The 24,230-nt window shown below is 36.8% G+C and overlaps 1 protein-coding gene across 2 annotated transcripts in view; it reads left to right on the top strand.

Annotated features, from left to right (window-relative positions):
- NCK1 (NCK adaptor protein 1) overlaps positions 1–24,230 on the top strand; it is a 66,985-nt gene that overhangs the window by 27,467 nt on the left and 15,288 nt on the right. For both annotated transcript variants that reach the window (XM_058552527.1, XM_058552537.1), the window contains exon 2: positions 15,601–15,844. In XM_058552527.1, the coding sequence (XP_058408510.1) occupies positions 15,619–15,844 (226 nt within the window). In that variant the 5' untranslated portion in view covers positions 15,601–15,618. The remainder of the gene's footprint in view (positions 1–15,600; positions 15,845–24,230) is intronic.

Raw genomic sequence — 24,230 nt, 5'->3', positions numbered from 1 at the left:
TTAGTTATTTGAGCATCTTTAAGATGTTTGTTTAAAGTCTTTGCCTAGTAGTTTTGTCCTCTGGTCTTTGTCTTTCTCCAGGATGATTACTGTTGGTTTATGGGCCTTACTTCCTGTTTCTTTGTATCCCTTGTGATTTTTTGTTGTTGTTGAATACTGGATATGTGAATCGAATAATGTGGTAAACCTGAAAATCGGATTCTCCCTCTTCCTCAGGGTTTGCTGGAGGTTTTTTTGTTTGTTTTGTTTTTTGATTGTTGTAGGCTGTCTCTGTGCTGAGAATCAACCTGAGGTATAAACTTAGGCTCTCCTCAGGTCTTTTCTGAGCTTTTGCCTTCTCCTGAGCATGTGTGTTGACTTTCTAAATTCCCCTGTTCCTAGGTCTTTAATGTCTGACTCCTAAAAGGAGAAAAAGAAAAAAATGAAAGGAGACAGGGAAAAAAAGGCACCAGCCTGAGGGGGTGTGCAACAGAGGCTGCCTGCCTCTGTCAGCTCCTCAGTGATCAGAAGTAGCAATCAGCTGTCAGACAGAGATCCTTGGTATTTGGATGACAAGATTCTTCTTGCCCACCTTGGCTCCTACAGGCTTTTCTTAGAACTAATGCACAGCCCCATGGCGCAGAGCTGGGGGATGGAGGATGGGTAGCCGTTGCTGAGCTAAGAGCTAAAATTGACTGAAATTAACCAAAATTTATAGTCCAAGCCTTTCTCTGGAAGTTTCAAGCCTTGGAAGACTCCAGAGTTCTAAAATAGTTACATGAGACAGATTCTGCTAGTACAGTTGTTGTCTACGTGGAGAGACAGATTCTTGGTGCTTCCTACTCTTCCATCCTCCCAGAATCTTCTCATAACTTTACAAAAAGAGTTTCGTTATAATTTAGAAGAGTTGTTATCTTTTTCTCTTTGGTTTTCAGGAACTCCAGAACAGTAAGTTCATTGTAACTCAACGCAAATACATTTGAGGCCTTTTATTTAGCTTTCAAGTCTAGATACATTTGAGGCCTCTTATTTAGCTTTCAAGTCTAGATAGCAAGCGCTTAAAGGAGGAACTCATATTTCTGATACTTTTTTTTTCCCTAGGGAGAAAACTAAATGCTTCCAACTGGAAGAGGGTGAGAGTGGAAACAGACTACTTAAGGAGGCATATGCCTTTATTACTACTACTAGTGGTAGTGAGAATGGCGATACATGGATTTGTTTTAGTCTGTGAGGGAGGTAAAAAGGAGATGTCTTGAGATGTGGGGGTTGACTGCCTGGGATTCATTAATCCAGGTAACTGGATTAGTGGTGGTTTATTTGCTGAATTATAGAATACAGAAGCAGAAACTTTGTAGGGAAAGGTAGTTAAGTGTGAGGTGCCTATGGAGTAGACAAGCACAATGATTTAGAATTTACAAAACATTTTCATACCTAGGAATTTTAAGTAATAGTGTACTGGTTGGTTCCCTGTAACTCTAGTAGGTCCCATGGCATGCATGGGCCAAAAGGATAATGGGAGGTACAGTAAACTTTAATAGGGCTAAGTGGTAAAGTCCTAGAACTGCTTTTGAATAAAAATTACATAAGCACATAGAAGACATGAGGAAGAGTTAGAATTAAGTGCAACAGTCAATATGAAAAATACTCAAATGTTGTGATTAATTGTGTGTTAAATATGTCTGGGATTTCAGGTGACCACAGTTTGGTGTGTGTCAGGAGAATATGTCTGCTAAAAGTGATGACACAATCTAAACCTCATTTGTACTGTACAGCATGGGGAAATGATAGTTCCACTGTCCCCTGTGCTGTATATATTCTTTTGGAAATATGTACAACTCAGAGTGACACTAAGACAGTAATTATAGAGTATGTTAAAAGTAAAGAGTGGACTAGTGAGGGGTTAGTCTATGAAAAAATTGGAAAACACAATACAAATCTGGTTTTGTTTAGTCCATAAAATTTAAGGGGAAACTTAGATCATAGTTTTGCTGCTCAAGAGACTTTCTGTTATTATCTGATTCAGTTACCCTATTTTGCAGATAAGAAAATGGAGTTTCAGGGAAGTTGATATGACATTCCCTGAGTCATAGCTAATGGCACACCAGTGTCTAGAACTCAAGTATGTGGTTAGAAAGGAAATTGAATGTATTGTAAGCATATTTTATTTATAGAAGCAGGACTGGGACTAGGGTGAGGCAAGCAAGTTGCCTAGGGTACAGAATTGAAGGAGGCACTCACTCTTAGGTGCAGACCCGGCACTTGCAAGATCCTTATTTATCAAAGTAATATATGAACGTGGTTTAAAATGTCAAATAGTGCCTTTACTTCAGATTATCCTGTAATTTTTTATTTTCCCCATTGTGGGATTCTTATCCATGTTGTTTCATTAGTAAGAGTGTTTAACAATTAAAATTACTTGACAAGATAGATTGGTAAAGATAAAACACTGAATGGAATAAAATCATCTTATGAATTGCCTTGTCTTTTTGTGTTACTTATAGCATATTGAAGTTAGTTATTTGGGGATTTTTGCCCCCTTTATTGTTTACTGAGAGAGCCATAGCCCAACCAAACTTCCGGAGTTAGTCACTTGGGTATTGTCACTCTGCTGATTTTTATCAGAAACAGGAAATTGTCAAGTTGCGTGTTAAAGTATAGCAGATTCTAAAATTGCATTTGTATTAGCATGAGAGTTTTCCTTTTAGAATTTTCTTATGTCACTAGCTGGTTCCTTACTTGATCCTCAGAATATAACAGCTGGCTTGCTAAAAATGATCATATTTATCATGACCTATATACATGGCAAACAGCGCCCTTCCTCATAGTTTACATATCATACACAATATGATTGATACAGTGATTTGACAAACTTAGTGTCATTAATATATAGATACACCTAATGAATTCGTAAAAGTAGGTTGGAGAAGAACATATTTTTACGTGTTTTTGGCCTGATATAATTCTCATATTTAGATTAACAGTCCTCTAAAGGTTTCTGAGGTGGACGGACCTTTTAGGGAATCTACAGGGCCAAAATTGTTTTCATTATACTGGGATGTTAATTTCCGTTTTCACTCTGGAGTTTCCAGAGGCTGCATGAAATGCAATGATATTTTATAATAAGATGTCAACATTTGGAAAAGCTGTGAAACTCAGTAAATTTATATTGCGAGATGTTACAAAATCATACATGAGTAAAAACAGGTCCATTTAAAGTAGAAGACCAATGAATGTTTTATGCTGTATATTTATTTTAGTTTACATAGAATAAGATTCACACATTTTGGAGCGTGAATGAGATTTGAGACATACTTAGAGTTATGTAATCACTATTACAATCTAAATACAGAAGAGTTCCTTCACCCTCTCTCAAGAAAAAAAAAATCCCTTGCTTTGTAATCAGACTCTGCCCCCACCATTAACCTGTGAAAACCACCGATCTGTTCTCTGTCCCTATAGTTTTGTCTTTTCCAGAATGTCATTTAAAGCCTTTTGAGTCTGGCTCAATAGGTTTCTGGGTCATATGGTAAGTGTATGTTTAACTTTAGAAGAACCTGCCAAACTGTTACCCGTAGTGGCTGTAATTTGCATTCCCACATGCAGTGTATGAGTTCCAGTTGCTCTGCATCTTCTTTGGCACCTGGTACTGTCAGTTTGTGTGTTTCCTTCTTTCTCTCTCTCTCTCTCTCTCCCCCTCCCACCCCTTTCTTTCTTCTCCATCTCTGTTTTTAAGCCATTTAATAGCTGTGTAGTGAGATCATTTTGTGGTTTTAATTTTCATTTCTGTAATTATTAATGATGTTGAGGATGTTTTCATGTGTTTATATGCCATCCATATAGGTTCTTTGGTGAAATATCTGTGCAAATATTTTGTCCATTTAAAAATATTTTTGCCACATGGCTTTGCTGGGTGCAGCCTGAGGCAGTTCTCCCTGGGGTGGAATTACACACCAGTGACTCTACTGGCTTTGGGTTGGGAGTCGTCTGGCCTGTTGAAATCCAGATGATGTCCTCTTTTGAAGGGAGGCAGCCTTAATGATCTCTGAATTGCTTTTGGCATCCTTCCCTTGTCTTGAAGGCTATCTCAAGTTCATAGCTGAATAGATCTATATGGTCTCATCCTGTAAAATCTGAGAAAGCTGATAATCTTCCTTCATTCCTTTCTGTCTTTTTCCAGTTCAAATTGACTGTTTCCTGCTGGGGTGGCTGATTAAGTCCAGTGTTCAAACCAACACTGATCTCTTTATCAAAGGGTCTCTTGGCCCATACATACCCTTAGTGTTCTGTTCTTAACATGCTTCCTCTTTTTTTGCAATATGGATAGGCTGAGCATTTTCCAACTTTTAAATTTACATTAAATTTCTGCTTCCCTTTTGATTAACAATTCCATCTTTAAGTTATTTCTCTTCTTATATTTTACTGTAATCATTCAAAAGAAGGCAAACCACACCTTTAATACTTTGCTTACAAATAGCTTCAGCCAGATATCCAATTTCATCTTTACAAGTTCTACCTTGCACAAAACACTAGGACACAAACACAATTCAGCCAAGGTCTTTGCCATTTTATGGCAAGGAGAATGTTTCCTCCAGTTTCCAATAGCATGTTCCTCATTTCTTTGTGAGAGATGAGGTATTCTCTAACAAGATTGAAGTCTCTAATTCTCTCTTAGGTATTCTCTAACAAGATTGAAGCTTTCTCTACAGCTCTGCACTTCTTCTGAGCCCTCAGGAGAAATTGCCCTTAACAGTCCATTCATGGCAATGTAGACTTTCTAGCATGCACCTCCAGACTCTTCCATCCTCTGCCCATTATATAGTTTGGAAACCACTTCCACGTTTTTAGGTACTTGTTACAATGGCACCCCCACTTCTTCTTATCCCAGTTTTGTGGCTTAGTATATGTTTGAGCTGCTATAATAAAATATCCCAAACTTGGTGGCTTATAAATAGCAGAAATTTATTGCTTACAGATCAGGAAGCTGGAAGTCTGCGATTCAGGTGCCAACATGGTTGGGTGAGGTCTCTCCCCTGTGTTGCAGGCTTTTTGTAACCTGAGGTAGTAGAAAGGCTAGGGAGCTCTGTGGGATCTCTTGTATAAGAGCACTAATCCCATTCCTGAGAGCTCCACCCTGATGATCTAATCACCTCCCAAAGGCCCCACCTTCTAATACCATCGCCTTGGGGGTTAGGATTTCAACATGAATTTTGAGGGGGGACAAACATTTAGACTATAGCAATAGTATTCTTTTATTATATTTTTAATGTCTTTGGGTCTATAATGATATCTTCTCTTTCATTTCAGACATTGGTAATTTGTCTTGGTCATTTTTGCTAGAGTTATCACTTTTCTTAATCTTTTCAAAGAACATCTTTTGGTTTTAATGGTTTTTCTCTTATGTTCAGTTTCAGTCTCACTGATTTCTGGTCTTATGTTTATTATGTCCTTCCTTCTATTTTCTTTGGGTTTAATGCACTCTTCCTTGTCTAGTTTCTTAAGACGAAAGCTTACGGTATTGATTTGAGACCTTTCTTCTTTTCTAACATTTTACTAGTAGCATTTTAATGCTATAAATTTCCGGCCCCTGACAGAACACGTTTTTAAAAAATATTTTGATAACTGAATTTTAATGTAATTGATTTTATTTGCAGTCTTAGGTATTTTTATGCATTTAAAACTTTATCCTGAGTAGGGGTTATAGGTTTTACCATACTGCCAAAAAGGGGAGGGGGCCCATGGCAAAGAGAGGGCAAAGAGCCCTTGATTCTTTGTTAGTTTTTGTGGGGTGTGGGTTCTTATCTGTTAGTATTTTCAGATGAAATTGTAGGGTTCTAGCTCCCACACCAGAAATTGGGAGGATGGATGAACCACTAAGGCAGAATATTGATAATTGAGGTTGAATGGTAGATATGGAGTTCATTGTACTATTCTCTACTTTTGTATGTGTTGAAAATTCCCATAATTAAAAAATTTAAAGCTTTATATCAGTTTTTATTTATAATGCCAATAATATAGTAGAATGCCTATTTTTGTACATTCTGAGGAACACCAGATAATATTCTTCTTTTTTTTTTTTGTAATTGATAGGTAAAGAATAGTACCTCAGTTTTAGTTTTCACTTCTTTAATTATAAGGGCATTCAGGATCTTTTACAATACCTTTTGATCATTTTACTTTCTCTTCCATAATTGCTCTTTGTTCTTTGCCATTTGTGTTTGTGTGTGTGAGAGTGTGTGTGTGTGTGAGAGTGTGAGTGTGTGAGGAAGATGGTCCCTGAGCTAACATCTGTGCCAATCTTCCTCTACTTTTTGTATATGGGATGCTGCCACAGCATGGCTTGATGAACGGTGTGTATGTCCGTGCCTGGATCCAAACCCGAGAACCCTGGGCCGCTGAGGCGGAGCTGCACGAACTTAATCACTACGCCACTGGGCCAGCCCCTACCATTTTTTAAACTTATTTATTATCTTTTCTCATTTTTTATATGAGCTTAATGTTACAAGAGCTTCAACACTTGAACATACAACAAATATTTCCCCCAGTTTATTAGTCTTTCAACTTTGTTTTTTGATGCTGATGGCAGGTACAATAATGGCTCCCCAAAGACGTACATGTCTTTTCTCCAAAACCTGTGAATATATTGTCTTACATAGTTAAAGAGACTTTGTAGATATAATTAAGTTAAGGATTTTGAGATGGGCAGATTATTTTGGATTATCCTTATGGGCCCATTGTAAATTATAAGGGTCTTGATGAGAGGGAGGCAGAAGGATTAGAGTGAGAAAAGGAGATGTGATGATCAGGCTAAAGGTCAGAGTGATACAGTCATGTGTCAAGGAATGTGGACAGCTTCTAGAAGCTGGAAATGACAAGGAATGGATTTTCCCCTACAGCCTCCAGAAGGAACGCAATTCTGCTGACACTTAAATTTTAGCCCGTAAGACCCATTTCACATTTCTGACCTCCAGAACTGTAAGATAATAAATTTGTGTTGTTTTAAGTCACTAAGTTTGTAGTAATTTGTTACAGCGGCAGTAGGTACTAGTGTCGTTTGCTGTACAGAAGTTTAAAATTTTCATTTTATAGTTTCTGACACTGGGATCATGGTAATAAAAGAATTCCTTGCATCAAGAATATGAAATTATGGGCTGGCCCCGTGGTTTAGCGGTTAAGTGCACGCGCTCCGCTGCTGGTGGCCCGGGTTCGGAACCCTGGGCACGCACCGACTCACCGCTTATCCTGCCATGCTGAGGCCGCGTCCCACATACAGCAACTAGAAGGATGTGCAGCTATGTACATACAACTATCTACTGGGGCTTTGGAGGGGAAAAAAAATAAATAAATAAAATCTTAAAAAAAAAGAATATGGAATTATTTCTATATTTTTTGTTTTGCTTATTGTTAATCAGTCTATTTTAATTAATCTTTAGTTATGAGATAATTATGTATCTGTATGCAGTTATAAGAAATCTTACAACTTACTGAGAGATCCAGTGTATCTTTTACTCAGTTTCTTCCAGTTACTTCCAGCAAAAGTATAGTACAGTATAATGACCAGGATATTAATATTGATACAATTAAGGTACAGAACATTTCTATTACCATAAGAATCCCTTATGTCACCCTTTTATAACCACACCCACTTCCCTCCCACTCTCACCCCCTGCTTAACCCCAGACAACCATGAATCTGTTCACTATTTCTATAATTTTGTCATTTTAAGAATGTCATATAAATGGAATTATACAGTGTGTAACCTTTGGAATTGGCTTTTTTTTTTTCCACTCAGCATAATTCCCTGGAGATACATCCAGGGTATTGCATGTATCAATTATTTTGTACCTTTTTATTGCTGAATAGTATTCCGTAGTATGGATATACCACAGTTTGTTTAACCATTCACCTGTTGAAGGACATCTGGGTGGTTTACAGTTTTTGGCTATTACAAATAAAATTGCTATAAACTTTATAAACTTTTTCATGTAAAATTTCTTGTGTGAACATAGTCTTCATTTCTCTGAGATAAATGCCCAGGAGTACAATTGCTGGGTTGTATGGTAGTTGCATGTTTAGTTTCACAAGCAGCTGCCAAACTGTTTTCCAGAGTAACTGTGTCATTTTACATTCTCATCAGCAATGTGTGAATGATCTACTTTCAACATATCCTTATCAGCTTTTGGTATTGTTACTCTTTTATTTTAGCCATTCTGATAGGTGTGTAGTGACATCTCAGTGTGGTTTTAATTTGCATTTTTTTTTTTTTTGTGAGGAAGATTAGCCCTGAACTAACATCCATGCCAATCATCCTCTTTTTGCTGAGGAAGACTGGCCCTGGGCTAACATCTGTGCCTATCTTCCTCCACTTTATGTGGGTTGCCGCCACAGCATGGCCTGACAAGCGGTGCCTCAGTGCACGCCCAGGATCTGAACCTGGGCCGCCAGCAGCGGAGCACGCGCACTTAACCACTATGCCACAGGGGCGGCCCCTGCATTTTCTTAGTAGCTACTGATGATGAACATCTTTTCATTTGTTTGTTTGCGATCTGTGTGTCTTCTTCAGTGAATGTCTCCATGTCTTTTGCTCATTTTCTAATTGGTTTTGTTTTTCTACTGTTGAGTTTTTCCTTTTATGGATCTTGGTTTTGGTGTCAGGTCTAAGAACTCTTTGCCTAGCTCTGTAGCCGGAAGATGTTCTCTTACGTATTTTCTAAAAGTTTTGTAGTTTTACGTTTAAGGTTGTCATCCATTTTGAGTTAGTGTTTGGATAAGGTGTGAGGGTGGGTCATTGTACATTTGCCAGTACAGTACAATCTTGACTACCATAGCTGCATAATGTTTTCCCCCACTTTATTCTAACTTTTAAAAATTGTTTTGGCTATTCTAGTTATTTTGCCTTTCCATATACATTATAGAATAATATTGTCTATACATAAACAGTTTTGCTGGGATTTTGATAAGAATTACATGAACCTGTTTATCTGTTTGGGGAAAATTGGCATCTTTACCATGTTGAGTCTTCTATTCCATAAACACTTTTATTTAGATCTTCTTTGATTCTTTTGTCTGCATCTTGTAATTTTCAACATGTAATCCTCTTCACATTTTGTTAGATTTGCCCCTCTTTCGTTTTTTTCCTTTTTTATTTGAGTGATTATAAATGGTATTATATTTTTAATTTTGGTGTCCATTGTTCATTGCTAATGTATAAAAATACAGTTGATTTTTGCAGGTTGATCTTATGTCCTGCAGCCTTGCTGAATTCACTTGTTAGTAGTAGGAGGTTTTTTTTGAGGCTTCCTTGGAATCTTCTATGTAGTAGTCAGTCATGTCATCTGCAAATAACGAGTTTTATTTCGTCCTGTCTGATCTATATGCTATCTATATCCTTTTCTTGTCTTACTGAACTGGCTAAAACTTGCAGCACTATGTTGAATAAGAGTGGTGAGAGTGGATATCTTTGCTTTGTCCTTGATCTTAAGGGGGAACGGTAAGGGGTCTCTTACCGTTAAATATGATGTTAGCTGTAGGTTTTTTTGTAGATCTTTTTTTATCAAATTGAGGAAATTCCCCTCTACTCCTGTTTTTCTGAGAGCCTTTATCATGGGTGTTGAGTTTTGTCAGATGCTTTTTCTGCATCAAGTAATATGCTTGTACGATTTTTCTTAGCTTGTTAATGTGGTGGATTATACTGATCAATTTTTGAATGTTGAACCAGCTTTGCATCCCTGGAAAAAACGCTACTTGGTCATAGAGTATTAATTCTTTTTACATACTGCTGAATTCTATTTGCTGATATTTTGTTAAGGATTTTTACATCTGTATTCATGAGGGATATTGGTTGGTGGTTTTCTTTTTTTGTACTGTCTTTATTTAGTTTTGACATCAAGATAATACTAACTTCAAAGATAAATTGGGAAATATCTTCCCCTCTTCTATTTTCTAGAAGAGATTATGTAGCCTTGTTGTTAACTCTTTAAATAATTGGTAGAATTCTTCAGCAAAGCCATCTGGACCTGGAGATTTCTGTTTGGGGGTGGAGTCTTTAAATTACTAATTTAACTTCCTGAATAGTTAATAGGACTATTCAAATTATCTATTTCATGTTGGGTGTGTTGTGGTAATTTGTGTTTTTTGAAGAATTGGTCCATTTCCTCTAAGTTGTAGAATTTGTGTGTGTGTAGAGTTGTTTATAGCATTCCCTTATCCTTTTCATGTCTGCAGGCTCTGTAGTATATCTTCTATTTCATTTTTGATATTTTTAATTTGTGTCTTCTCTGTTTTTTTCTTGCTAGAGGTTTGTCAATTTTATTGATCTCTTCAGGGAAACCAGCTGTTTTTTTTCATTGATTTTTCTGTTTTCAATGTCATTGATTTCTGCTTTTATCCTTATCATTTCTTTCCTTTTGCTGATTTGCTAGATTTATGTTGCTTTTCTTCTTCTAGGTTCTTGAAGTAGGAGCTTAGATTACTGATTTGAGACTTTTCTAACTAAATGCCTTTAGTGCTATAACTTTCTCTCAGCACTGCTTTAGCTGTGTCCCATAAATTTTGATAGGTTGTATTTTCATTTTCATTTCAGTGTAATATTTGATTTTCATTGAGACTTCCTCTCTGACATGAACCCATGAGTTATTTAGAAGTATGTTCCAAATATTTGGAAATTTTCCTGTTATCTTTCTATTAGTGACTTCTAGTTTGATTCTGTTGTAGTCAAAGAATACATTGTATGGTGTCAGTTCTTGTAAATTTGTTGAGGTTTGTTTTATGGCCCAGGAAATGGTCTATCTTGGTATTTGTCCCATGGGCACTTGAAAAGCATGTGTATTCTGCTGTTGTTTGGTGGATTGTTCAATAAATGTTGGTTAGATTCTGTTGGTTGAATGTGTTATTGATTTCTTTTATATCCTTGATGATTTTCTGTCTGGCTGATGGGTAGAAGTCCTGGCTCCTTAATTGGCTTTTACTTAAACCACCAGGTAGAGATGTTGTGATGCCTTGTTAATAGCCTCTCAAGGGTAGGAAGTCTGGCTTTCCTACTTGGTCTTTGTGGGTATGGGTGGGGCCATTTTTTTCTGTAGTGTTTGACTGGAGTAGAGTGTTTATTGTCTAAAAGTTTTCTGTCTTGTTAGGCTGTTCCGTTTTTGATCCATTGTCTGGGGAACACTTGGTTTTGTTGTTTTGGGGTTTTTCTGTCTGTGCCCGTTGGTATATCTAGGTTGCCAATCTTCAGCTCCAAGTCTGGGATATATCAGGCAAAAGTAAAACTTAGGGAATTCACCAGTATGTTGTTCCTTGAGTCCTAAGGTCCTAGCTGATCTGCCTTCTTCTCTTTACCTTTCAAAGTTTTCTAATGTTTGTTTTATGTATAAATTACCATGTTTTTAGTAGTACATAGCTGGAGGAATTGGGAAAAGTGTAATACTCCCTCTTCCTGGAAGTAAAAGTCCTCTGTGTAATTTACTTTTTTGTGTGTGTGTGTGTGTGTGTGTGAAGAAGATTGGCCCTGAGCTAATACCTGTTGCCAATCTTCTTCTTTTTGCATGAGCAAGATGGTCCCTGAGCTAACATCTGTGCCAGTCTTCCTCTACTTTTTGTATATGGGATGCCACCACAGCATGGCTTGATAAGCAGTGTGTAGGTCTGCATCTGGGATCTGAACCTGTGAACCCCGGGCCGCCGAAGCGGAGCATGCAAACTTAACCACTGCGCCAGTGGGCTGGCCCCTGTGTAATTTACTTTTGTATGTAGTGTGAGGTAGGACTGAATATTTTTTTCCCAAATAAATAGCTGTAGACCTGGTATCAGTTATTGAATAACTCATTCTTCTCCAATGATTTGAAATGCTACCCCTGCTGTATATGAAATTCTCATATATTTGCATGTTTATACACACGGAGTAGAAGTTAACTGACTTGTCTGATTAACTAAACACCTACATTTCTGTTATGAAACAGTACAACCTGATAGCCTTGACATGTTTCCACTCTTATCAGTTGAGTTGAATCTGCTTACCAGGAGTTAGCTGTACTGTTTCTTTCAGGTGTGCTTCTTACTATAATTTTATATATTATATAAACAAACCAAAATAGTGCTAAACGACAGTGTTTGTGAAAACTAAGTTGATTGCTTTGGAAAGACTTATCAAAGGAGGTCACTTTAAAAAATTACTTGCTTTTGAAGTAGGTCTGGGTGAGACCACTGTAAATATTGGGGGGAAAGATACACGAAAATCCATTTTGTATTATGTGGTTTGAAGTACTCCATCTACTTTAAAAAGCCAAAACCAAAACTCATAGCTAGTACGTTAGAGAAAAGGGTTTTTAAAGCCACCTGTATGTAGGTGTATCTGTTTTTAGATCTGTCTATATTCTGCTAGTCTATTTGATTCTGCACCAGTATCATATTATTTTAAATTGCCTTAACATTTTAGTGCATTTTGGTACTGATAGGGTGTGTTTGCCTATACAGTCATGCGCCACGTAATGACGTTTTGGTCAATGACTGACCTCGTCCATTCTCTAGCTGGTTGCCATAGTTGCAGGCCTCACATCTGTACATGACAGAATACAGAGACAGTCTTTTTACTATGTTTGTCAAGAAGCAGCCAGCTTTTCACTGAAGTTTCTAGCATAGTTTCCTTTGCATCCCATTGGACTTAAATGGGTTAAAGTGGACAAAGCTAGCAAGGGAGAGATTGTCATGATTGGCTTAGATAAGGGTTCTCAATCCTAGTTGTATGTTAGAATCACTTTGGTAGCTTTTAAAAATACTAATGCCTGGGCCGGCCCCGTGGCTTAGCGGTTGAGTGCGCGCGCTCCGCTACTGGTGGCCCGGGTTTGGATCCTGGGCGCGCACTGACGCACTGCTTCTCTGGCCATGCTGAGGCCACGTCCCACATACAGCAACTAGAAGGATGTGCAACTATGACATACAACTACCTACTGGGGCTTTGGGGAGAAAAAAAGGAGGAGGATTGGTAATAGATGTTAGCTCAGAGCTGGTCTTCCTCAGCAAAAAAAAAGAGGAGAATTAGCACAGATGTTAGCTCAGGGCTGATCTTCCTCACAAAAAAAACCAAAAAACAAAAAAAAAACTAATGCCTGAGTGACACTCCAGCATGACTAGAGTCTCTGAAATAGGGGCCCAAACTCTTGTATTTTTTTTAAAACTCCATAAGTGATTCTTCTGCAGAGATGGCGTCGAAAGCTATAATCAGTCCCCCAAGTTGCATGGCTAAAATAATAGCAAGGTGGCAACTAGAAGGATAATCGGGATATTATTAGGAAAAGAGAAAAATGAATGCTGAGTATACAACCTACAGTGTTATTATACCAACTCTTATTTTTTCCAAAATATTGTCAGTTTTATATGTTTATTTTTCTAGATAAATTTTAAAGTCAGTTTGTCAAGTTTCAGAATAAATTCCATTGAGATCTAGGATTAAATTTCATTAAATTTATAGATTAATTATGGGGAAGTGCGGGTTCCTACAGGGAAGGAATCAGAGTCAGTGCCCAAGTATCCCTGAGAAAAATCTCTCTGCTTTCCAGTGTCTCAGAAGGTCTATCACTCATTGTTGTAATTTTTTACATCATGTACCATTAATTATTTAGACTTGGTTATAAGTTTTTATTTGGAGATAATTTCAAACAGAGAAAAGTTACAAGAATACAGATTAATTTTTCTGGTTTCTCTCTGTTTATTATTCCTTCTTGAATACCACATCATCCTCTTTTTTTTTTAGCATTATTAGTTATTTTGCTGCTCTACATGCTTAAGTCGTTCTTTCAAAAGAATGTGTGGTAAGTTTTGAGGCCTTGCAGTGCCCCCCCCAAAGTATCTACACTGTAGATACAAAAGTATCTACACTTGAATGCTACTGGATGTTGAATTCTAGATTAAAGTGCATTTCCCTGAGAACATTGAAGAACTTGCTTCATTGTTGAGAAAAGACAATGCTATTCATTATCAAAAATCAAAAGCTGAATATATTTGTTCGCTAAACCCGGGGTAGGTGTTTATGTAAAATAATCTCTCTGAAGAAAGCAGAAAGCTGATCTTGATTCAGGAGTCAGTTAGGTTTGTAATTTTCCTTTCTTTGTTTTAAAAGAGTTTGTATAAATTGGAGTTATTTGTTCCTTGAATTTTAATAGAACTTGCCTGTAAAACCATCTGGCTCAGGTGTGTTTATTATGGGAAGATTTCTTAATGCCTGATTCAATTTTATTACTTTTGTTATTTTCATTTTTATGTAAATTTGTACATTTTCAGACTTATTGATAAAGTTGTTTATAATATTCCATGTCTTTTGAATGTCTGCAGCATCTATAATTATGACTCCCTTTTCATTTCTGGTGTTTGGGTGTGCTTTTTCCTTTTTTCATTGATCAGTCTTGCCAGAACTGTGTCTATTTTGTTAGTCATGACAGAACTGCTTTTTTTTGTGAGGAGGACTAGCCCTGAGCTAACATTTGATGCCAATCCTCCTCTTTTTTGCTGAGGAAGACTGGCCCTGGGCTAACATCTGTGCCCATCTTCCCCTCCTTTATATGGGACGCCGCCACAGCATGGCTTGACAAGTGGTGCGTCAGTGCGTACCTGGGATCCGAATCTGCGAACTCCGGGCCGCCAAAGTGGAGCGCGCGCACTTAACTGCTGTGCCACTGGTCCAGCCTCTGCCTTTTTGTTTTGTTGACACTTTCTTCTATATCTTTGTTCTCTGTTTCGTTAAATTCTGCTTTTATTTTTATTGTGTCCTTTTTCTACTTTTCCTTATATTCTACTTTTTTAACTGCTTAACACAGATGCTCAATTCATTAATTTATTTTTAGCTTTTCTTATTTTTCTGATGTAACTATTTACAACTAAGAATCTCCCTTTATATACTCCTTTTGCTGCATTCTGCAAGGTTGGCTATATAGTCTTTTTATTATTTTGCTTCCATTTAAAAAAAATTCTATTATTTCTTCTTTGCCTCATGAGTTTTTAGAAGTTTCCAAACATGAGGTTTTTAAAAAGCTATCTTTTTGTTATGGTTGTCAGAGAATATGGTTGTAGGATACCAAGTACGTGAAAGTTGTTGTGACTTTCTTTATGGCTTAGCATTTGATCGATTTTTGTATATATTCTGTTTGTATTCTTCTGTTTGAAAGTAATGTTTGTATACATTTGTTAGCTCAAACTTAATGGTTGTGATGTCACTTCTTTTCTCAGCTTACTCATTTTTTTGTCTCCTTGATTTATTACTGTGATAGATATGTTAAAAATTGTCGTCTGTGACAGTGGATTTGTCCATTTTTCCTTGCATTTCTATCAATCTGTGTTGGAGCTATGTTAATGGATACATATAAGTTTAGCTGTTACATATATTGAATAAGACTTTTTATCATTCTGTGGCAAACTTCTTTATCACTAGTGACGGTTTTGCATTAATCTCCTTTTGTGTGTTATTAATATAGCTATAGCAGTTTTGTCTTGATTAGTATTTGCCTAGTGTATTTTTTTTTTTCCATATTTTTACTTTCAACCTTTCAGTGCTCTTAGGTTCTTAGGTGTGTCTCTTTTGAAAAGTAGACTAGTACTATTTAAAGGTTATAAGACATATTTTCTATGTGGTTACAGTGCTGAAGCTGCTGAAAGATGGCAGAAGAAGCGGTGGTAGTAGCCAAATTTGATTATGCGGCCCAACAAGAACAAGAGCTGGACATTAAGAAGAATGAGAAATTATGGCTTCTGGATGATTCTAAGTCCTGGTGGCGAGTTCGAAATTCCATGAATAAAACAGGCTTTGTGCCTTCTAACTATGTGGAAAGAAAAAACAGTGCTCGGAAAGCATCTATTGTAAAAAACCTAAAGGATACCTTAGGTAAGTTATTTTTGTAGTAAAACAACAACAATACTTTCTTTTAAATGGATGCCAGAGCTTGGTTCTTTGTACACAATTTTGGCAGCATTTGGCAGAATTGTCTAGAAAAGGCCGGGACTGAAATTTCAGCTAGGCAAGGTAAGTTTGGCTCATAGCAGGTGTTCAAGTCAGGTGACCAGTGACGGTCATAAGTGTTAGTTGCAGTTTCTGTAAATCTAGCTGGTGGATCTGGCCGGTTCAAGGGTCAAGCCAGAGTGGTGCTAATGAGCAGAAATGAGCAGATCTTTTATCAGGGGCTCCTTGAACCACGAGTGCCTGATGGAGTTGAGGCAAATTCTGCGTCTAGTTGAGACAGAGGTGACTGAGTGAGATGCAGAATTCCCTCCTTGGCATTAAGGCAACTTATTTTACATGGCATATTGCTGTATTTTAACAACTAATGGCTCTCATTTTGAACTTAGCTTTTAAAAACAAGCCATCATTTTATTCTTTTTTTTTTTTTTTTTTTTGTGAGGAAGATCAGCCCTGAGCTAACATCCATGCCAATCCTCCTCTTTTTGGTGAGGAAGACCGGCCCTGAGCTAACATCTATTGCCAGTCCTCCTCCTTTTTTCTTTTCCCCAAAGCCCCAGTAGATAGTTGCATGTTATAGTTGCACATCCTTCTAGTTGCTGTGTGTGGGACGCCGCTTCAGCATGGCGTGGCAAGCGGTGGGTCGGTTCGCGCCCGGGATCCGAACCCGGGCCACCAGCAGCGGAGCATGCGCACTTAACCGCTAAGCCACGGGGCCGGCCCCATCATTTTATTCTTATATTTGAAAAAAGAGGTTTATATTTTGGATCATTACTGAAGATTAGCATCTACAAAGCTGATCTCTTTCCTGTTTTGTTTCTCTTTTTCCCCTTCTTCTAACTGTAGAGTTTGTTTTTACTGGCCCTCTGTCAGGGCCAGAGATAGTGGAACCTGCCTTGGACTGGGCTTGGCTGAGCTGATAAGAAGGAAATGTGCACAGACGAGGACTGGCCTCTCTCTCTCTCTCTTTTTTTTTTTTTCCTTTTAATTAAGCTCTCCTTGGCTGGCAGGAAGGAATTGGGAGGGACGAAATTTCATTTTTGGTATTCAGGCAAGTGTGCTGTTACTTAATAGTTCTTTATATGTATGTAGAAGAGAAAGTAAGATTTCTCCTTGTAGAGATAGTTTGGGAATAATGTGGCATGATTGACAAATATGAAATACTGTTGACTAACTGCTTTATGTTAGTTTTTGTTTCCTATTCAACATTATTGTTATTCTAGACTAAAATGTTCTTTCAATTATCAGCAGTAGAAGACAAATCTTTTATGTTGTTAACCATTGTAAAACAGCAAAAACTAAAATATAGTACGGTTAAAAGTAAGATACAATGTATTGGAATATCGGTTTCTGAGCTAAAAACATTTCCAGTATTCTAAGTGTAATTTAATAAATAGAGTTATTAGTTTGAATTTTCACCATGACGTGTAACTGCTATATCTGAAGTTACCTTTTTATAAGATTTCAAGGTTTTGCAAATAGGATCATTATTATTAGTTTTTAATGTTGGTTTTTAAATGAAAGACAAATCAGAATGAGATTTTCCTTCAATAGCTGAAGAGACCAGAGTTAGATCCAGGAATACTTCTGATTTTGTAAATACTGGACATTTATTTAAAGCATGTTGATTAGAGAAAATTAGGGTAACTTCTATCGAGAAAGTATGCCTCATAGTGATGAAGGCACAGAAAGGAATAGGGCCACACCCAAAGAGAATTTTTTGTTCTTTTTTAAAAGGATACTGGTATCCTCAGACTAGAGCAAATGTGACAGTGATTAACAAAAGATAGTGAAAAAACTAATATCATAGAGCAAAGAGGAAAAATATCCCAGTTTTAGATATTATTGCATATAAAAATCCCAGTTTAGATGTAATTTTTATTATTTGTTGATACTCCTGGGAAGTCTTCCATACTATTTTCTGATATTATTGAGACAATTTTAGCAAGAGTTTATTTAAGTCCTAGGATATCTCTGTTAACTTTATTACCATATTACAATTATTGCTGCCTATATTCCAGGGTACTTGGTGTTGGGGAAGAGGGAGAATCCCCCTCTGCCCTTTCCCTTAAGGTTCTTATGGCTGACCAAATAATTAAAAAGGCAGGTTAGCAGGAGAAAATCAAAGTTTAATAACATGTATACATGGGAGAAACTCAGAAAGAGAACTGAGCAGCAACTTGTCATTCTGACTAAGCTGCTCGCTGAAGTAGTTTAGCTAAAGGTGAGAAAGGTGTTGTGGGAGTAGGGGTTTGGGATTTTAGAGGAGAAGAAAACAATTCACATGGAGATGAAAATGCAAATGTTTGTCTGACACCTCTTTACAGGGCCACCTAGAGAATGTGGCCGGGGAGAGAGAATTTTTGATAAGGTGGGTTTGGTCCCTTTCTTATTGCAGCATTTTATTTTACATTATACTACAGCCATCATATGGTAGTGGCTCCTTCCTGGAACAGGTCTTCTTTGTTAAATTCTGTAGACAGTTTGGGAGGGGAAACTCAAATGTTCTTCCTCAGTCTTCTGAGCCTTTATTGTCTTCAGCACGAAATAATCCGCATACCTAAGTGTTGCATCTTGGGGCGGCCTGCCCTGAACACCATCATTGGAAACTTTCTCTTTTAAGTTAGTGATCTGTAGTTAGCCTGTATAATGATGTAAATACATCTTTTGCATCAGACAGCCTTCTCTCCTTTCTCAGAATTTCTGAACCCCTTTTTGGTGACTTAAATGTCTCATAGAATTAATGGATTTGTTTCACAATGATTTTGCTGGTGGCGACATTGTTTGAAAGTTAAGGGAGAAAACAGAGGAAAGAATGAATACGTTAATATATTTTCAACTATTGAAAATATTTATGTGCTTTAAAGTTTCTTCCAAAAAATATGTCTGAATAATAGGTCACATTTGGGGCCATCATGATATACTTGTTTTACAGGTTCTGTTATAGTTCAGGGGGAAAAAACGCTTTGGAAAGAGAGAAGCCTCAGAAAAATCTTTCTGTTGCCTGGATGTGGGCCAAGTCACGTGGATTGGGTGTGGGGAGTTTGAGTGTAGCAGAACAGACCAGGAAGCTCACTGACAATTATCCTGAGCTGTGTTAACAAACTGACAAAAGAGAACACGGGATTTTTGCTCAAAATGGATTGGTTAAACGTCTTTAAAGATTTTTTCAGTAAGTTAATCTGTTTATTAAATCCATAGTTTTCTTTAGTTTTTTAATTAGATTTTTCACTTTTGTGAATTTAAAGGAAAACTATGGAGAGAACCTGGTGGGTTTATATAGGCTGGTGCTTTATGTTGTTTATGAAACATAAACTAAATGATTGGTGATACATCAAATAATATTAGTTTTGACTTGATAAGTAAAATAATTTTAAAATTTTTGGTATCAATGTTTAAATAAATAGGAAAAGAATATAAATGATTTGAGTTTGATGCAATTAGTTCTAATTCAGTAACTTTGAATTTATCACAGACACTTGAAGTGAATGAAATATTATTGTAAACATATTAAAAATACGAGAAAAAAAGGATTAGGTGAGCAAGTTCCTTCATCCTCAACATTTGAATTAACATGATTTGTTTTAGTACTTTTAACTTAGGTTGTAGAGGAACAGTGTGGAAGAAAACATTCAGTAAAAGCACCAGTAAAGAGAATATTTTGATTTAATCAATGTAGGATGGCTTGAAATTGCTGTTTTGGTGAATGTGAAATTTGATATTTTGAAATGAGTTCTGAGAGCAGCTGCATACAAAGAAAAAACATTGAAAGAAAATAGTGAGTTCATGGGATTGTTTTTGAGTACAGGTCATAAAAGGAATACTAATTTACAAGAGCCTAATCTGTGTATCTGGTGATGGCCTTTTTATGATCTCATGATAGTGAACTTGATTTTGATCTCTTTGATATTTGCTTGGTGTTTCTAGAAAAATGAACAGAGGAATTGTTGTAGAAGTCTCTTATGCATAAGGAGTCTAAGGAAACAAAGAGTAACCTGTCAGAGATTGCAGGGAAAAGCGCAAAATGGAAAAGGAGAAAGCACTTTGTTGAAAAAGAATGTTGTAATGGTAATGTAAAGACTAATTTGTTTCTTTAGTTAGCTTTGGTGGCCAAGTGAATCCTTCTGGAATATATCTCTTGTTTACTTTTTGGAGAGTTATTAAATTTTTAGGTCCTTTTTTTTGGTTAGTTTTCCTTGTAAAGAGCTTATTAATTTATTCATTCATTTTTCAACATATTTTTATTGAGAGCCTAGTGCAAGCCAGGCAAAATCATAAAATGAAAAATTAATAAGGGATATTGACCATAAATCAACCAGAAATGGTATAAAAAGAATATACTGTATCATTGATACAGTGATTTAATATATACCATTAATACAGTATAAATTATCATTTTCTCTATTGAGTAAATTCATTTTTAGACTGAGAGTCAGGATTTGAGATTTGTAACCAAAATATTCCTTTCCTCACTGCCTGCAGCAAGCCAGAATTTATGTGTATTTTGCTAAATTTATAGCTTGTCAGAGTAGAGACAGGCTATTGGCCACTTATTCCCTGAATGAACTTAAAAAGTAGAGAAAACAATTTATGTGTTCCTTGTGTGATAGCCAGAATACCCTTGAAAACAAAAAGGGCACAATGTTTTAGATGAAACAGAATAATTGAAAACAATAGGGGCAGGCCCAGTGGCGCAAGCAGTTAAGTGCTCACCCTCTGCTTCAGCACCCTGGGGTTCACCGGTTCGGATCCTGGATGCGCACCGATGCACCGCTTGTCAAGCCATGCTGTGGCGGCGTCCCATATAAAGTAGAGGAAGATGGGCACGGATGTTAGCTCAGGGCCGATCTTCCTCAGTAAAAAGAGGAGGATTGGCAACGGACGTTAGCTCAGGTCTGATCTTCCTCACAAAAAAGAAAAGAAAAGAAAACAATAGTTTATCATACTTCATGTAGATGAAATGAACAGATAAAAATACAAAAATTTACATAAAAACCTGTCATGGAAGGAACACCGTATATTTGTATTTAGAATTCCTTAGTTCTACTCCCAGATATACCACTTATTAGCCACGTGCCCAAGAGTACGTAACTAAACTTTCCTGATTTCCTATTCCTTATTTGTAAAGGAGAGAGTTGGGCAAGACTAGATGATCCTGGAAAGTCCCTTCTAACTCTTAAGAGTCTTACAGTCCTGGTAAACAACTGATCAGTCTTACATATGTCATAGAAATCATGGGAAAATCCATAACGGCGACAAACTGGTTTTGAAGAAGTAGGAAACTAAGAACAGAATTCTAGTTCCCTAAAGAATTAGAATAACCAGCCATACTTTCTTTGGCCTCATTCTATGGAACATTTATTTACCCAGTAATTTAGATGGGGGGAAAATGACATGCTTAAAAGTAAAGAAGACCTAATGCTGGAAGAAAAACTAATACATTGGGTTCAGAAATATATTTGAAAGCTGAAAACTGAGATAGAAATAAACAAGATGAATGGGAACAGACCTTAATGTAAAATTCTACATTAAGTTTTTAAAAGAAATTGAAAAGATTGCTGAGAATCTGGCCTGGCAGCAGTTTACATGAGTATAAGGATTAGTAAGAGCTGCTGTGATAATGTAGGTGCTAAAAAATTCAACACAGTTCGTGATGGCATTGATTCATATCATGAATCACCTGATTCACGCTCAGGTGAAGGGATGCAGTAGCTTCCTTATGTGTGAGCTAGCCAAATAAAACATAGTTTATCCACTTTGGGTAGATATACTTTAACAGTGGTATTGAGAACCTCAGATGCTTCCAAATAACTGGCATCCAGTATATTAAGAATTTGGAAACTGGTTACATACGAAATAGTTATGCGTCCAAAGATTTGCCTTAGGAAGAGGACAGCTATCATGTCCAGATGAAATATTCACAGTGCTTAACCAGATTCTGAACAACTTGAGGAGTTAATACATTGTTTTGGTCAAGAAACAGTGCTGTAGGAAGAGAGAAGACCAGGGGATAGGAGTGAGGGGAAGATTGGAAGCTATACTAGCACTTGTGATTTTTTTAAACAAAGCTAACGATAAAAATGGCTGCTTCCGAATTGTGCACATCTTCAGTGCTCAGACCTGAGCACTTCTCTCCCAACCCTGGCCAGGTCTAGCTATATAATGCTATAATAAAAGTTTAAGTATCTTTGAAAAAATAAATGCTAAAAGCACTAGGAGGAAGGAAAGTAATAACTACCACTAATTGAGTGCCTGCTCTGTGCTGTGCACTGTGCTGAGTGCTATACTTATAAATTTTAAAAATTCTTTACAAAAATTTTATGAGGTAGATACTTACTACACACCACCATTTCACAAACAAGGAGCCTGGAGTTTAAAGAAGATTAAATAACTCGACCAAGACCAGATTAACCAGTAGGTAGCAGGACTAAAATTTAAACTTAGAGTCGTTCAGAGTTTTCCTTGTGCACCTATTATGACAAAAGGGTAGTGAAAGGATTGGAGTCAGATAAGCAATGGATTGGAAAGATTTGATGCAAAAGGGACTAATTGAGATTAGGGGGATTGTGGTGAACTGTGAAGTTGGGAAGAATTTGGAAAAGGTAATACATTGATCTGAGGGAGCCTGCTTGCTGTGGAATGATGTAATTGTTGCTGATTATACATACATTGTACATAATTGAGAAACTAAGAGATACTAATACTTTACATTTGTATAATTTTGTGAAGTACTTTTGCATGTATTCTCTCATCTGAGAGCAGGAGATTGGAAGGACCATTTTTTAGCAGTAGGAACAAAGGACAATAAACAAACAGGCCCTTCCCAAAGAATTGTAAGCAAGAAAAAAGCAAGCTATTGGTTATGCATACATTTGTCAGTCATTCACATGGTAAACAGAAACAGAACACTTAATATGGGCCAGGCACTGGGGATAGATAGAGAGGTGATTAAAAACGTTGTGTTTCATCTCAAGGAAGTAAATACTGGTATACAGAGTGTTGAGTTTGACAGTAAAAATATTTACAAAGAATAGTAGTGGCTCAAAGGAGGAGGTTATCAGTTCTGTTTTAGGGAGAGAGAGGAAAATCTTCAGTGAGAAGATACCTTGACTGAGTCTTGAAGAATGAGGATGGCAGGTGTTTTAGGCAGAAAAACATCATGTGCAAAGGCTCAGAGTCTTGAAAGAGCATGGATTTTTTTGTAACCGAGGAGCTTCTATGGCTGTACATTAGTTGAACAGGTGTGAGGTTTTAGACATGCTCACAAGAGAGATCGTGGAGGGCTTTGTGTTGCATAGAAAACAAATATTTATGTTTGTTTATTATGTTGTTTGTTTATTATGTTGTTTATTATGTTACATAGAAAACAAAGCTTATGTTCTTTCCCTGAAATATTTCTGGCTTCTAAGCTTAAAATAGGTTGTTTTTGGTGTTTTCCCACTTGGTACTTTAATTGTTGGGTCTGTCCAAAAATTCATTCTTTTTTTGACAAGGTTTAATTAGTCTTAGACATTATCTTTTTCAGTATTAAAAAAATCATTTTGGAACTAGCTTTTATTTTAAAGTTTAAAATTTTGTATTTGCTTAGATCAGTATTCAATTTTAATCCATTTAACAAACATTTATTGAGCATCTGCTGTTGGTATACAGTTCTAAATAGTATAAGAAATGCAGAAGATCAATGAGAAATGGAATGCTCCTCTCCAGTAGTTTATGCTCTAGTAGATGGGCTTAAAAGACAAACACAGGAAACACTGTCATACAGTACCTCAGAAGTACAACGTGCTAGGGTGCTTAAAAAAGGAGAGCTTACACATCATTGGGGGTGAGGGTAGGAAATGAAGGATGTTGAGAAACACGGAGTGGGAAGATGAATAAAATAATAAAGTTGTTTGAAATGATTCTTCTTGAATGGGTAGATTTTTGAGAGGCAGAGGTTTTTCTGTTTTTTTATTGCGGTAACATTGATTTATAACATTATATAAAGTTCGGGTGTATGTCATTATATTTCAATTTCTGTGTAGATTATGTAACGTTCACCACCCAAAGACTGATTACCCTCCATCACCATACACATGTGCAAATCACCCCTCTCACCCTCTTCCCTCCCACCCTTCCCCTCTGGTAACCGCCAATCCAATCTCTGTCTTGGTGTGTTTGTTCTTGTTGTTATTTTCTATTTATGAGTGAGATCATATGGTATTTGACTTTCTCCCTCTGACTTATTTCGCTTACCATAATACCCTCAAGGTCCATCCATGTTGTCACAAATGGCCAGATTTCATCCTTTTTTATCGCTGACTAGTATTCCATT

This window comes from Diceros bicornis, chromosome 2, assembly GCF_020826845.1.
Source record: "Diceros bicornis minor isolate mBicDic1 chromosome 2, mDicBic1.mat.cur, whole genome shotgun sequence".
In the NCBI taxonomy this organism is placed as follows: domain Eukaryota; kingdom Metazoa; phylum Chordata; class Mammalia; order Perissodactyla; family Rhinocerotidae; genus Diceros; species Diceros bicornis.
Note: the sequence above shows the minus strand (reverse complement) of the source record. Positions and strands in the feature narration are given on the sequence as shown.